Genomic DNA, 12,749 nt, shown 5'->3' on the forward strand with positions numbered 1-12,749 from the left:
TGGTCTGACCTGGCCAGACCCCTCCTGAGATGCTCTCTGTAAGGAGGGAGAGGGGATTCACCCTGGGCTCTACAACAATGTCCAGAGGATTGGAGCAGGGGGAGGAGGCAGGGTGGACAGGGGTGGACAGAAAGTAGTGAGAGTGAGACGGAAGGACACAGATGATGGTTGAAAGGAGTAGGAAGGGCCTGAGACCCATAAGTCAGCGGAGACTCAATCTCCAGCTCCTGCTGGCTCTTTTCTGCTCTACTTCCCTCAAGCCTGGCTTTCAGAAAGTTCCAGCAGTTTGGTGATTTGTGGGGTTACTGATTCCAGTTCTGCTGCTTTCTCAACATCTTCCCCCCTCTCTCTGCACTTCCGCCAAGTACACACACTCCTTCCTGCGCCCTGCTCTGGAGGAGGGAGTGTCTGGAAGGTGAACAGTGCGGGGAGGAGGGAACTGGTCGATAACCCAGTAACGGCACTGGGGTCTGAGGAAGGCGGAGGGGGCTCCCCTGTTGCGGTGGGGCAGCAGATGGGGAGCCAGGACTTGATGTGGGCTGGTGTGGTGGTGCCAGCCTGCACCTTTTCCTCCCCCAGCTGTCGGGGTCCAGACTGCATGGGCTAGAATAACCCTTTTTTCGACCTGAGCCCACCAGTGCCATGACACTGCACACAGGGGTGGGTGAGCATTTCAATGCCACACACACACACCTATCCAGGTAGCCCCCAGGAAGACACGGGTGATGGGCCCAGAGGGCACCTGGGCATGCGGTCCTGCAGGAGGAACCCTCTCCATCCCTAGAGGAAATCTACTCCCTGATGAAAACATCCAGGCCAGGAACCTGGATTTCAAACCCACGAATGAACCGGGGCAAGGAGCTGTGACTTTGGGAGAAAACAGGAGAACGATGGAGAGACCCGGTTTGAAATTTCCGAGAATGCTAAGATGACGGATGGAAAAGGGGGCCAGGCGGAGCAGAGAGGAGCCAGAGCCCTGGCTGGGATGAACGTGGAGGTGCCGGTGCGCGGGGTTCAAGCCCACTCCCGTACTTGCAGGAAGTGCCCCTTCAGGAGCCCCCAGCTGTCCAGAGCCATCTTTGTGCTTTCACGCCCCTGCCCTCCCTCCCCTTGCTGACACACGCAGGGCCCTGTGAATAGAGGACGTTTAATATTTCTGTGCTGGTCAAACAGAACACAGGTGGGGAGTACATAGGGGAGGGGGCGGAGGGCCCCCTGCCTCTTGGGAGGGGTGGATTGTGAAGGGGTGTTATGTGGGGGATTTCTTGGGAAATAGTCCAAGGAGTCTTCTCAGCAAAGGGGCCTGGCCTGGGGTGTCATAAGCATCAAATACACCCAGTCCTTGGCCTTAAGTTGGGGTCCCCCATAGGGGGTCTGTGGAGAGTCTCACTTTTTTTCCAGCTCCTTCGCTGGAATCCACACTCCCAGTGTGATGGGGGACTTGGTCCTGGAGAGGGGTCTGGAGAGCCCGCAGTAAGCAGCCCAGGGTTGGGAAGAGGGCTCCCGTGCCCACCGCCCAAGGGGCCGAGAACCCCGCGGGGTGCCGAGGGCTGCCCATCTCCTCCCCTCTGCCTGCTTTCCTTCCCCCCGGGCTGGGCAAGAGCAGAGGGAAGGTGAGCAGGGCCGCCAACCTCTACTGAGTCCCAGGGTCCTCAGGGTAGGGTGGAGGGAGGGTGGAGAGAGAGGGTCTTGGCCACCAACAGACACTGTAAACTTTGGTTTAAAACAATAACTTAAGTTGGGGAGGGCTTCCAGCCTGGGGCCGGGATGGGAAGCGGGATGAGCAGGGGGTACGGGAGGCGACAAAGGAAAAAGCCAACAAAAAGTTTTGGTTTTTGCTTCCGGCATAAGAAAGGTCTTTGGTCATCTGTGTAACTGGGGGGTGGGGGGACAGGGAAGGGGTGCTGAGGGCGGGTGAGGGAAGACTGCGGTGGGGGACCTGAAGGCTGGGGTGGGAGTGACCTGTCGGGTCACAGCAGCCACCATATTCATCCCACCCGCCCCTCAAGCCTGGTTTCAGCCTGGCCTTTCCCTGGGACACAGGCAGATGCTTCCCGCAGTCCTGGCACCACCTGGGGCCCCAACTCCAGCCTCAAGGGTAGCTCGGCCGCCTTCAGCGGCTCCACCTCCACGAGTGCACCAGGCACAGGCCTCTGTGGACGAGGTGGGCACCGGGCCACTTCCTATGCTCCCTGGCCTGGGGGGCAGCACCCAGCAAATGGGGGTGGAGGCCCAGTTCGGCCAGGGGGGGACCCGGAACCAGGCAGCCCTGCTCCCATGGAACCCCCCAGGGCACTCCACTTGTCCCCCCCCCCTCACCAGCTGTGGCTCTTGATCAGGCACAGCTGAGGGGCAGGTTTTTTCTAGGGCTGCTCTGAGACTTTAGCTGCCCCCAACCCAGGCCAGAGCAGGGGCAGGAGTGGGGGTGGAGCTACTTCTTCACAGTAAGGACAAGAAGGTGGAAGGGCGCACAAATTAGGGAAACGGGGTCCTCTGGCCAGAGAGTACTGCCAGAGCAAGATGGGGGGGCCCTGGGTGTGAGAGGGTGGCTCAGCCCCGCCTGCGGGTCTCCATGGCACTGAGGGGTCCTGCGGGGGCGAGCTAGTGGGGGAGGAGGGCCCTGCTGCTGCTGCTGGTGGTTGGGGGGCGGGGGAGGCGGGATTCGGATGTGGGCGGGGGAGTCTGAGGAGGGGTCTGGGCCCTCCGTGTCCTCTGCCGGTCCCAGACCAGGGGTTCTGTGTCCCCTCGGGGGCGGCTGGTCCCTGCCCCCCCACTCCGAGCGTCGTCGTAGGTCAGTCAGGTCACCTTGGGAGTTGCTGGCCCAGCCCCCCATCTGAGTCCTGGAAGTGCCTTGAGGTTGGGCGGGGCGAGGAGTCGGGGTAGGTGGGGCCTGGCTTCCGGGAGGGAGGGGTCTCACCCCTGCCCTGCCTGCCCCTAGAGGCCCTTAGGACAGTTCCTCTCCCGGCAGCTCCTCCTCCAGGTCCCTGTCTTCTGGAGGCCCCGAGGTGCTGGGGTTAGGGGGCCCCAGGGGGGGTCCCGGCCGCCTGTCTTCCTCCGCCTCAGCTGGCTCCTCTTTCACCTGCACCTGGTGGCTGTGACAGAAGGGATGATGTGGGCACCCTGGAGGTCCTCTCCTGCCGGCCCCAGCCCAAAATGCATCCAGGATCTGGGGGCGCAGGGATGTGTCCAGAGCTTGCCTCCCCAGGACCCCCTCATCTCTGAGCCGCTGGGGCCTGACGTCTCAGGTCTGGTCTCCCTTCAAAGGAAAGGAGGTCTTGGGATGGACAGAGATTGCCTTTGGTTAGGAAGGAGAGAGGAAGGGAGATGGCAGAGGATGGAGAAGAGAGGGAAATAAACAGGATACGGGGTGGGGGAGGGGGGGCAGAGGGGAGCAATGAGAAGGAAGAGAGGGGCCACCTGCCCTGGGAAGAGAGCTGTGCTGAAGGCGACAAGATGGGGATCCCAGCTGCAGGGGGAGAAGATTCTGCCTTCCTGATGTTTGCGGGAGGCACGGCGGTGGGCTGGGGTCCATGCCATGGGCTCACCTGTACTGGGGTGGGGAGAGGCGAGGGGGGCTGCTGCTGCCGTTGCTGGGCAGCGGCTCCATGGGGGCGCCCACGTCGTCATGGCTGAGGGGCAGGAGGCTGCTGGCGGAGCCAGGGTTCAGCATGCCAGGGCTGTTGAGGAGGGGGAAGCTGCTCTCGGCCAGGGCAGCCTGGAGGGCACAGAGTTGGGGCCTGTCAGCGGGCTCCACCCAGTCAAGTGCTGTCCCTTCCCCAGCCCTAGAAAGCCTCCCGTGTGTCCACGGACTGGCAGATCTCTGGCACCCCCTCCCAAGGCCAGAGCTCCGAAGCCGAGCTGCCTCCCAGCTTTCCTGAGAACGTGGGCCTGACTTCTTCCCTTCCCGGGAGACAGAGGACCCCCACGCCCTGCCCCCGCTGCCACCCCAGATCTGTAAGCCAGGGAAGGGGTCACCACTGGCTATGCCAACCTACCCACTCTGTGCCCCGTCTCTGCCAGGGAGGGTGGGGGAATGTCTCTTCTGCAGACCAGTGTGCTGGAGGGAAAGTGAGGGGGTGGGAGGGCACTGGGCGGGGACCAGTCCACTACCTGGTAGCTGGCGTTAAGTGCTCCATAACTGAGGCCCGAAATCATGTTCTTCACCAGGGTGGGGCTCCTGGAGGACATAGAAGGCAGCGTCTGCTTCATTCATTCACTTGTTCCTCACTCAGGCCTTGACCCTAACTGAGGGCCTGCTCTGTGCCAGGGACTGTCCCATTCATTATCCTGGGAGGCCAGAGTCGGCTGTGCCCCATCTTATTCAATCCTCCCACTGACCTGGCACATCTGGGACCGAAAGCCCCCTTCACAGGTGAGCTGCCGGGGCTCCTAGGGGCCCTGGAATGTGCCCAGGGTCTCAGGGCTGAGGAGTAGGACCCAGATCCCTCCCAGTGTGTGTCTCCACGTCAGGTGGCCCAGTATTTTCTCTCCAGTCTAGATTTCCCGATGTCTGGCAAGGTCTGAGTGATAACCTCCATAGTCCCCTACTATAAAATCCACTTTCTTGCCATCCTGAATTTTGGGACATCCAGTAAGCCGTGTGCTCAGCCTGTCCCCACATGCTCCACACCAAAGGCTTTTCTGCACAAAGAAGTGTTCAGGAGTTGGGTCAGGAAAAGCAATGGCTTAAGGCCATCCTACCACAGTGACTATCTCCAGTTTAGAGGGTGTCTCAGAGAGCTTAAGGAACTGGCCCAAGGTCACACAGCTGGTGAGAAGCAGAGGTGTAATTCGAGCCCAGGTCTTCTGATTCCAAGTTGATAACGGGACATGAAGATTCCAAGCATTGTGACTGGCACATGGGGGCACTCAGAAGGGAATGGCTTTCCTTTTCGGGTCCCAACCCTGCCCCAGCACCCACAGCTGCCTGAGGGTAGAGAGGCTCTTGTCTGGGGTGAAGGAATCTTTGAGGGGCACAGGCACCCACAGAGAGCCATCTAACTTGCTTCAGAGGCCCAAGATGCGCAGGCAAGCCCACGTGGGGTGCTCGGAGTGGGGAGGTGGTGGCGCTGGAAGGGAAGCTGAAAGAGGAACCCTCCCCCAGGTTCCTCAGTTTCCACTGGAAGTGCTGCGTGGTAGAGGTCAGAGACCCAGCTCTGCCAGGAATCTGCTGTGTGACCACCCTCCAGCCCCTTGTCCTCTCTGGGCCTCCTCTCCCTGTAAAATGAAGAGGTGGGGCCTGTAGATCTCACAGACTGGCTCATCCTGCAATAAGATGGGGGAGAGTGGCCCTGGGGATGGCAGCCCCCTCACCAACAGCCACACTGGCTGCCATCTGCCCATGCCCCAGCTCCAGCCGGGGCTACTTTGGGCTTCTGCCTCTCTCTGGTGCCAGGTTCCCCTCAGCTCCTTCCCTCAGTCAGAAGCAGAAGGCAGAAATGTCCTCTTCCTAATCATCTGTCACTTCCAGATTCCAGGCTCTCCTGGGCTCCTTCGTCTCTTTTCTCCGACCCCCCCAACCCCACAGTGGGAAGGATCCGGGGCAGAGAGGTACCCTGGAGAGGTATGGGGGGGTGTGGGCCCACGTACCCCGTCATCTTTGGTGGTCTCCGCTTCTGGTACTCCCGCTCGTCCACAGTCCACACGGCGCCCTTGACGTTCTCCACGCGCACGAAGCACTTGTGCAGGCTGAGGTTGTGTCGCACTGCATTCTGGGGGCGCAGTGACAAGAAGCAGATGCTCAGAGGTGGCCCCTCCTCCACTCGGGGGAGCACAGGCAGGAGGGTCCTCAAGTCCCACCTGGTCCCACCTTCCCCAGCAACAAGCAAGGGGAGGGCCGGGCAGGAGAAGATGCAGCCGGAGCCGAGGGAAGACCCCTCTCGGCCCTTGGAGCCAGGGGCTCCGGCATCCTCACCACCGCCAGCCCGTTGTATTCTCTGTTCCCTTCTCCCTGCCACGTTTTGGAAAACTCTGTCTACCAAGTGAATGATACCTCGTTAGCAATAATCTGTTTTCTCGTCATCATTAGTCAGATGCATGTAGCTGTTAGGGCTTCTGAGCGGCACGAGACCACACTCAGGTCCTGGCACCTCAGCGAGCCTGGGACACCTTACCTCAGGTGCACACAGAGTTCCCATTAAGCCTTTAAAAGTTTTGGGAATAACTCAGGAAGCCTCACTGCAACCTTCCTTGACCACCTTGGAGCGTGGGAGCCTTGACTTTGGGCTGTGGCTCAGAACAGACGGCTTATTGAGAGCATGAGGTATACAGTAGAGGCCTAATACATACTTGTTAACATAAGGAAGCTGAGAGAAAGGAGAGCCTGGGTTTAGTGGCTGTACAGCAAGAAGAGGAGGGAAAAGTCACCTTGTCGGTCCCACCTCCTCCCAGCAGGATAACTTCAGGAATTGAGGTCATCCTGTTTGTAGGACACTTGGGTGGGGGCACGGGTGCTTGGCCCAATCCGCCCCCCCACCCCGGGAACCTGGGCTAGGGCCCTGATCCACCCCACCACCGCCCGCCATGTGCCTCGCTCCTGTCCCCACGCTCTCCTCTCTCAACTTCACAGCCCCAAGCCGTCCCTGTCCCTGTTACCTGTCCCCCCTCAGCCTCCCGCACCTCATCTCTATCCTTGTCTCTTTACATTTCTAAACGGGGAAGAAAGCAGGCTGGGCAGGCAGCCCATGCCCCTGGAGATCCCCTCTCCCTTTCTCCCTTCCAACTCTTGCCACTTGCAACTGGCCCGATTTCATTACCAATTTTAATTTGCCTCTAATTAAATCCTGTGTATTTTTCCGACTCGCTTGCTAATCCACGAGGGAGGCGGGCGGCTGGAGTGGAATCTCTTGGAGCGATAATTACAAAGGGCCTAATCACGCCGGGGCTCCTGCCTTGGAATAAATTTGCCCGCATTACAGGGCTCCGATCCTCCGCTTTGCAAATGAGAATGACCCCAATTTCCGAGGATGGCCTCACTGGGGCTTTTTTCCCTCATTTCGAAGCCTGATTCGTGATGAGAGACTAATTCGTTACGCTGAAACATTAACGGCAATTTAAGGGGTCTGGCAGGGGCTGCGTAAACAAAAGGACAGGCCCACAACATGGGCCCTGGGAGGGGACGGACACAGGGGGAGGGCTGGCGAGGACCATCAGCTTGGCAGATGGCAGCTCTGTCCCCGGATGAACGGCAGCTGGCCTGGCCCACGCCGGCTCCCAACCCTTCTGCCCTGGTCTGAAGTGGACAGCATCCCAGGGTGGGGGCCCAAGAGAGTAAAGGAGGAGGAAGGAAAGGAAGCTGAAATAGTTGAGGAGAAGAGGAGGGACCTCAAGGGGCAGATAAACGGGTCGGAAGTGGGGGTGGAAAGGAAATAGAGTTGGGAGTAGACAGGGTGCATTTCCCAAGTGACGTGAATGGAAGCTTGACGGCAAAAAATCCTGAAGGTCAGAGTGGACCGCAAGCTGAGGTGGATTCTGCTGGGCCACAGGGAGGACGCAGGCAGTGCCCCCAGTGGCAGAAGCAGCAGCAGAGCACAGCTAAATGGGAAGGTCACTCAATGAGCTGGCTTCTTGCTGGGACCTAGACTAGGGGAGGGGAGATGGAGGTGAAGACCTGGGAGGGAGACACGCCGCTGAGATGACCAAGGCTGGGCCACCAGTCGAAGGTGGTATGTAGGCCCAAGGGGGCTGGGCTACAGGAGAGGTGGCTTCATGATGGTCATCGAGGGGTTTAAGAAAGTCACCTAAACCAGCTCCTTCCGACCTCAAGGAAGGAGAGAAGTAGAGATTGCAGAGGGTGATGCAGTTCAGAGAGAACAAGAAAGGAGGGTAGGTGGATGAGAGGCACTCTGCCCCCAAGGAGGAGGTTGTCTAGGGCAGTGAGGCTCCACATTGACTCCCCTAAAGGTAGAGGGTTAATATACAATATTAAAGTAAACATTACATAACAATTGTAATGATCCCTAAAGTTTGTACAGGACTCTTATCATTTACGAAACCTGGTATCCAAACTGGCCTGCAGGTTGGAGACTGAACCAGGTGGCTCCAAGAAGGCCCTGCTGGCTCAGAGAGAGGGCAGGACTGTGGTTGGCAGGAAATGACATCACTCGCAGCCAATCACAGCAGCTGTCCCAGCCTTGCAGCCTCTTTGCCAAGCTTTGGGAATTGGGCACGGGGATACAGAAGGTCACGGAGCAGTCTCTCCTGCTGCACTTAGCACAGAGAAGGCAGAGAAGGCTGGGCCCTGTACAGACCCCACCTTGTCCTGGTCACTGGTAGGGAGGGGGCCCTAGTGACACTTGTTGAAACCTGGTGGGATCGGGGAGGTAGGCTGTTTAACTGCAGCTTCTGCACTGGCCAGCAGAGGGACTCAAGAGCCAGGGATCCAACTCAGGTCCTGAGATGTGGGGGACTCCTTCCCGGGTGTCCATCCTTTCCCACAGGGCACCGACACTCCCTTCTCCTTCCCCGCACCCCCTCCCACCCTGCTGCACAGAACCTAATATTCTCACCCATCAGACAGACAGACAGACTCATACCCCCCATGCTGGCTCTAGAAAAACAAATGGCTTAGTGTCCCAGCCCACAACTCTTGTGTCCCATTTTCCTAGGTTCCCTCCCTTGTCTGTTTCTGATCCCCCAGGAAAACTCTTATGGCTGAAGGTGTTAAAATGACTAATTGGATGAAGACAATTATCTTCCTGCTACTGATGGCAGAGCTGGGGAGAGTGTGAGCGTCTGTGTTTGTGCCCCAGTGTATTACAGTCCAGGGTCTCGGTCCACCCCCGTGTCCAGGCCTGCGAGCCCCCTCCCTCCACCCATCCTGGGCTTCAGAGCGTGCACCTTTAGCCGAGGACTCTGAACCCTGAGGGTCTCCTGTGAATGTAACCCAGGGCTCCCCACCAGGCTCAGGCACTACCGACTCCTGCAGGCCCTACTTCAGGGGGCTGGGGTTTTTGGGCCCATGGGGGGAGCGCTCCAGAGAAGTGGAGGTGGAGATGGAGGGGCCCAGGGCCCAGCCTGGGGCGTGGGGCCACTTCTATAGAACTGCCTCCCCGAGGGGACTAACTGTTAGGCATCCTTGGTCTCAAAGGGATCTGGAGATGTCCAAGGCTGCCTGGGGCCCTGGCAAGGAGGAACGGGCATGCCTCACCTTCCAGGTGGCCGTGTTTCTCCGGAAATAGGCGAACATCCTGGTGAACCAGTTATAGATCTCATTCAGGGTCAGCTGCCTGTCGGGGGTTTCCAGGATGGCCTGTGGACAAGGAAGAAGTACAGGGACCCTCAGTCTGGGTCTGCAAGGGCCACAGGCCTGTGTGCTCTGCCCCAGCTCCCCTCAGCCTGGCCCCTAACTCATCTGAGAGCAGAGGAGAACCGCTGCGGAAGCATGTGGACAAGACTGGGAGTGCTCGATGGTCCCGAGAGGGGCAGGCTGGTTACAGCCCAGCCAGAGGCTAAAGCGAACACGAGCCCCGAGGGCCATGCACTTGTGCGAGGAGCACATGAACTTCTGCTGGAGGGAAAATGGCTCCAAGGGTCCCTGCCCTAGACTGGGAAGGAAAGCAGTATTCTTGGGAGAAAGAGGTCCGGGGGTGGGGGCTGTTTGGAATTTATCCTGGTTTTTGTAAAGGGCACCCTAAACATGAGATGGCGTGTGGATGTGTGGATGTGTGTGTGTGTGTGTGTGTGTGTGTGTGTGTGTGCATCTGAGAGACGAAAAGGAGACAGACTACAAGTGACCATAAGTCTATCAGAAAATAGTCTCATGGGAGTGTGCGTACGTGGAAATGAGGGTATGGATGACACAGGGGGTGTAAGTAGCATCAACAGTGTGTGTGCTCCCACAGACAGGTCTGAGTGACCAGCAGGGTGGCTCAGCCGAAGCCCATATGAGGGGCCGTCTGGCTGAGAAGGAAAACGCAGGTGTGAGTGGGAGAGGACAAGTGTGAGATGGAAAGTTACGTTCTCTGGTCCCAGGACCCTGAGGGAGGGGTGCAGACTGTGTGCCTCCCCGCGCCCGCCCCACCCCAATCCGTCTACCTTCCCGCGCTCACCTGGCGGATGAGGGAGGCGTAGGTGAAGGGGGGCCGGACGTCGGCGTTCTTGTAGAACTCGTGATTCTGGGCCAGCTCTGGGGGAGACAGGCAGAGGCTGAGGTAGCCAGAAGGGGGGTCCAGCTTGGGGAAAGACGCCCCTCCCCACGGCCCTTACCTGAGGAGATGGGGGAGCAGAACTTGTCGCTGCTCCTCCGCCGGGTGGGCCCCCCACTGTGCAGGGAGGCAGAGCCGAGGCCAGGGGGCCGTAGGGGGGTGACAGGGGCAGCGGCCGAGGTGGGGGGGTGTACGAGACCATCTGGGAATGAGTCGGCTGCGGAGACGGTCACCTTGGAGAATGAGGAGGAGCCGGGGACTGGGTTCAGCTGTGAGCAACGGGGAGGATGCTGAGACCAGTGCCGAAAGGATGAGGGGTCCAGGGTGGGGGGGTAGCGGGGGGGCGGTTCTTGGAGGGCCGCAGGGAGGGGAGAGTCACTCACTGGCTGGCTGAAGGGCTTGGGCTCCGAGGGCCGCATGTGCAGATGGGCCATCATGGCCTGCAGCCGCTCGCTCTCCTTGGCGAGCTGTGGAGAGGTGGGAGGTGAGCAGGGGTTGTGCCTGGTGGCGGAAAGGGGGCGGTGGGGGCAGCCGGGCCCTCCTCCTCCTCCCCCACATACCAAGCCCCTGTCACCACCACGCGCCCCCGCCCTTGGCAGCCCAGCTCCCTCCGTCCCTTGCTCCTGGAAGACCTCGGCTTTTCCCTGCCCCGCTGGCCCCTCACACCCGCAAAGCCAGGACTGGGGGCTGCCTGCTCCATGAAGCCCTCCCCGCTTCTCCAGACTGTGTGTCCCCAGCCTAGACCCCCACACAGCCGCTGCACTCTGGGGGGCCTTCTTCCCAACAGCACACGCCTTTCCTCCCCATCAAGAGCAGAGGCTGTGGCTGAACAACACCCAAGTTCAGTGGCACTTGTGTGTGAGAGTGCCCTCACACACTGAATGGAGATGCAGGGATGGATGAATGATTCATTCACCCCTATTCATAAATTCAATAGATCTTTTACAACCACCCTCTCATGCAGGGAGCTCTGCTAGGTGCCAGAGGGAAATGGGTAAATATTGATTGGCTGCCTGATGGACTGTCCTGAGTAGCCTCCTGAGTATTCCGTGCTGTAGAGTGGAGACTCCGGAGCCAGACTGCCCTGGTTCCAATCCCAGCTCTGCCACCCACTGGCTGAGTGATCAGAGGCAAGTTACTTCACCTCTCTATGCCTCTGTTTTCTGTATCTGTAAATTGGGCATAATAATAGTACCTACCAACCATATAAGGTTGTTCAGAGGACCCCTTGAGTCACATAGGTATTTAGTATAGCACAAGGTAAGGGCTCAGTATGTTAGCTATTCATACCATTTTTGTTGTTTGCATTAGTATGAGTCTCTTCAGGACCTCGCAGCAGAGAGACCCCCCCCCAACCCTGGTTTCCCCCTCAGAATCTGGCTGCCCTCACCTTACAACCATGGTAACGAGGACCCAGAAAGCATTAGATGACCCTTCCATGAGAGCCCCTAAATCCCTCCTGGAAAGTCAGTGCTGTGGGTGAGGCAGGGGTGGGAGCCCCCCACGCCCCTCTCCCGCAGCCTGAGGCCACACCTGGATCTCCAGCTGCTGCACCACCTGCATCTGCACACGGCACTGGGCTGTGCTCCGGTCGTCCAGGGCGTGCTCTGTGTTGAGGTGTCTTCCGGGGGAGGAGGGGGCGGAGAAGAGAAAGTTGGCCCTGGTTCTCCTGCTGTCACCACCCTCCCCATCCTACCCTCTAATGCTGCCCACACCCTGGAAAGCAGACAGACCAAGAGATACAAAGAAGGGAAAGGGATGGGGGAAAAAACAAAAACAAAAACGGGGCAACGGAGGAAGCCGCCTTCTCGTCAGCCTCCTTTGATGTCTTTGCTAAAACCCCAGCTACAGAGAGATCTAACTGCAAATGAACTAATTAAGTAAACCTCTGACGAAGCGTGAAAACAATTTGTTTGACCCTGATGCTGCAAGGGTCTGGGAGACAGCGGAGTTAATCAGTCAGTGACAGAGCCTGGCATGGCTATGGCAGCTGGCCGCCTGCTGCCAGCCGCCTGTCCGCCAGGCCCGAAGGCTGTCACTAGGCCGTCGCTCTCCGGGGCTGGGGCTGGGGGAAGCCGGGGAGGGCGGTGGGGGAAGTCCGCTCCTTCTCCTCACACCCCCAACCTGCTGGGCTCAGCAGCCTGGGGTCGGGGTGGGGAGGCTGCTGGCTCAGGAAATACAGACCGCAGACGGGGTAGGAGTGACCGGGGAGTTGATGGGGGGCAGTGAAGGAATGAGGCCCCCCCCTGGGGTGAGGATGGCAGGACAGCTGGTGGCTAAAGGCGCAAGAATTGGCAAGCTAGGTGGCAGGCTGGGGGATGAGGGGCCCTGTTAGTGGAGGCAGGCTGGGGGGCAAAGGAGAGTGGGGCTGACACCTACTTGATAAACTGGCCCAGGTCTTCACACAGGGTCTCACAGCCTGGCCACTTGCACTCTCCGTGTCCGTAGAGCGGGTGGGAGCCGGGCGTCTCCTCGTGGGAGGAGCTGGGAGGGCAGGAGGGAGATGGTGTTCAGCGACCCTGAAGACCCCGGCAGCCCTGGGTCCTGCCCAGCCCCAGCTCCCCTACTAATGACGTTTCTGTCCCTAATACAGGTTCCCCAGAG

The 12,749-nt window shown here is 59.3% G+C and overlaps 1 protein-coding gene across 2 annotated transcripts in view; it reads right to left on the reverse strand.

The window, feature by feature from the left end:
• Positions 1–1,128: 1,128 nt before the first annotated feature.
• Positions 1,129–12,749, reverse strand: part of FOXP4 (forkhead box P4) — a 51,347-nt gene continuing 39,726 nt past the window's right edge. Inside the window, exons 8-17 of one of the 2 annotated variants that reach the window (XM_061196248.1) lie at positions 12,525–12,629; positions 11,679–11,766; positions 10,529–10,612; positions 10,207–10,378; positions 10,050–10,126; positions 9,149–9,250; positions 5,590–5,711; positions 4,111–4,177; positions 3,546–3,715; positions 1,129–3,092 (exon numbers count right to left, since the gene is read on the reverse strand). In XM_061196248.1, coding sequence (XP_061052231.1) covers positions 2,945–3,092; positions 3,546–3,715; positions 4,111–4,177; positions 5,590–5,711; positions 9,149–9,250; positions 10,050–10,126; positions 10,207–10,378; positions 10,529–10,612; positions 11,679–11,766; positions 12,525–12,629 — 1,135 coding nt within the window. In that variant the 3' untranslated portion in view covers positions 1,129–2,944. Of the gene's footprint in view, positions 3,093–3,545; positions 3,716–4,110; positions 4,178–5,589; positions 5,712–9,148; positions 9,251–10,049; positions 10,127–10,206; positions 10,415–10,528; positions 10,613–11,678; positions 11,767–12,524; positions 12,630–12,749 lie in introns of both variants that reach the window. The other variant, XM_061196247.1, reaches the window with a different exon arrangement.

The sequence above is a fragment of the Eubalaena glacialis genome, chromosome 7 (genome assembly GCF_028564815.1).
Source record: "Eubalaena glacialis isolate mEubGla1 chromosome 7, mEubGla1.1.hap2.+ XY, whole genome shotgun sequence".
Classification (NCBI taxonomy): Eukaryota; Metazoa; Chordata; class Mammalia; order Artiodactyla; family Balaenidae; genus Eubalaena; species Eubalaena glacialis.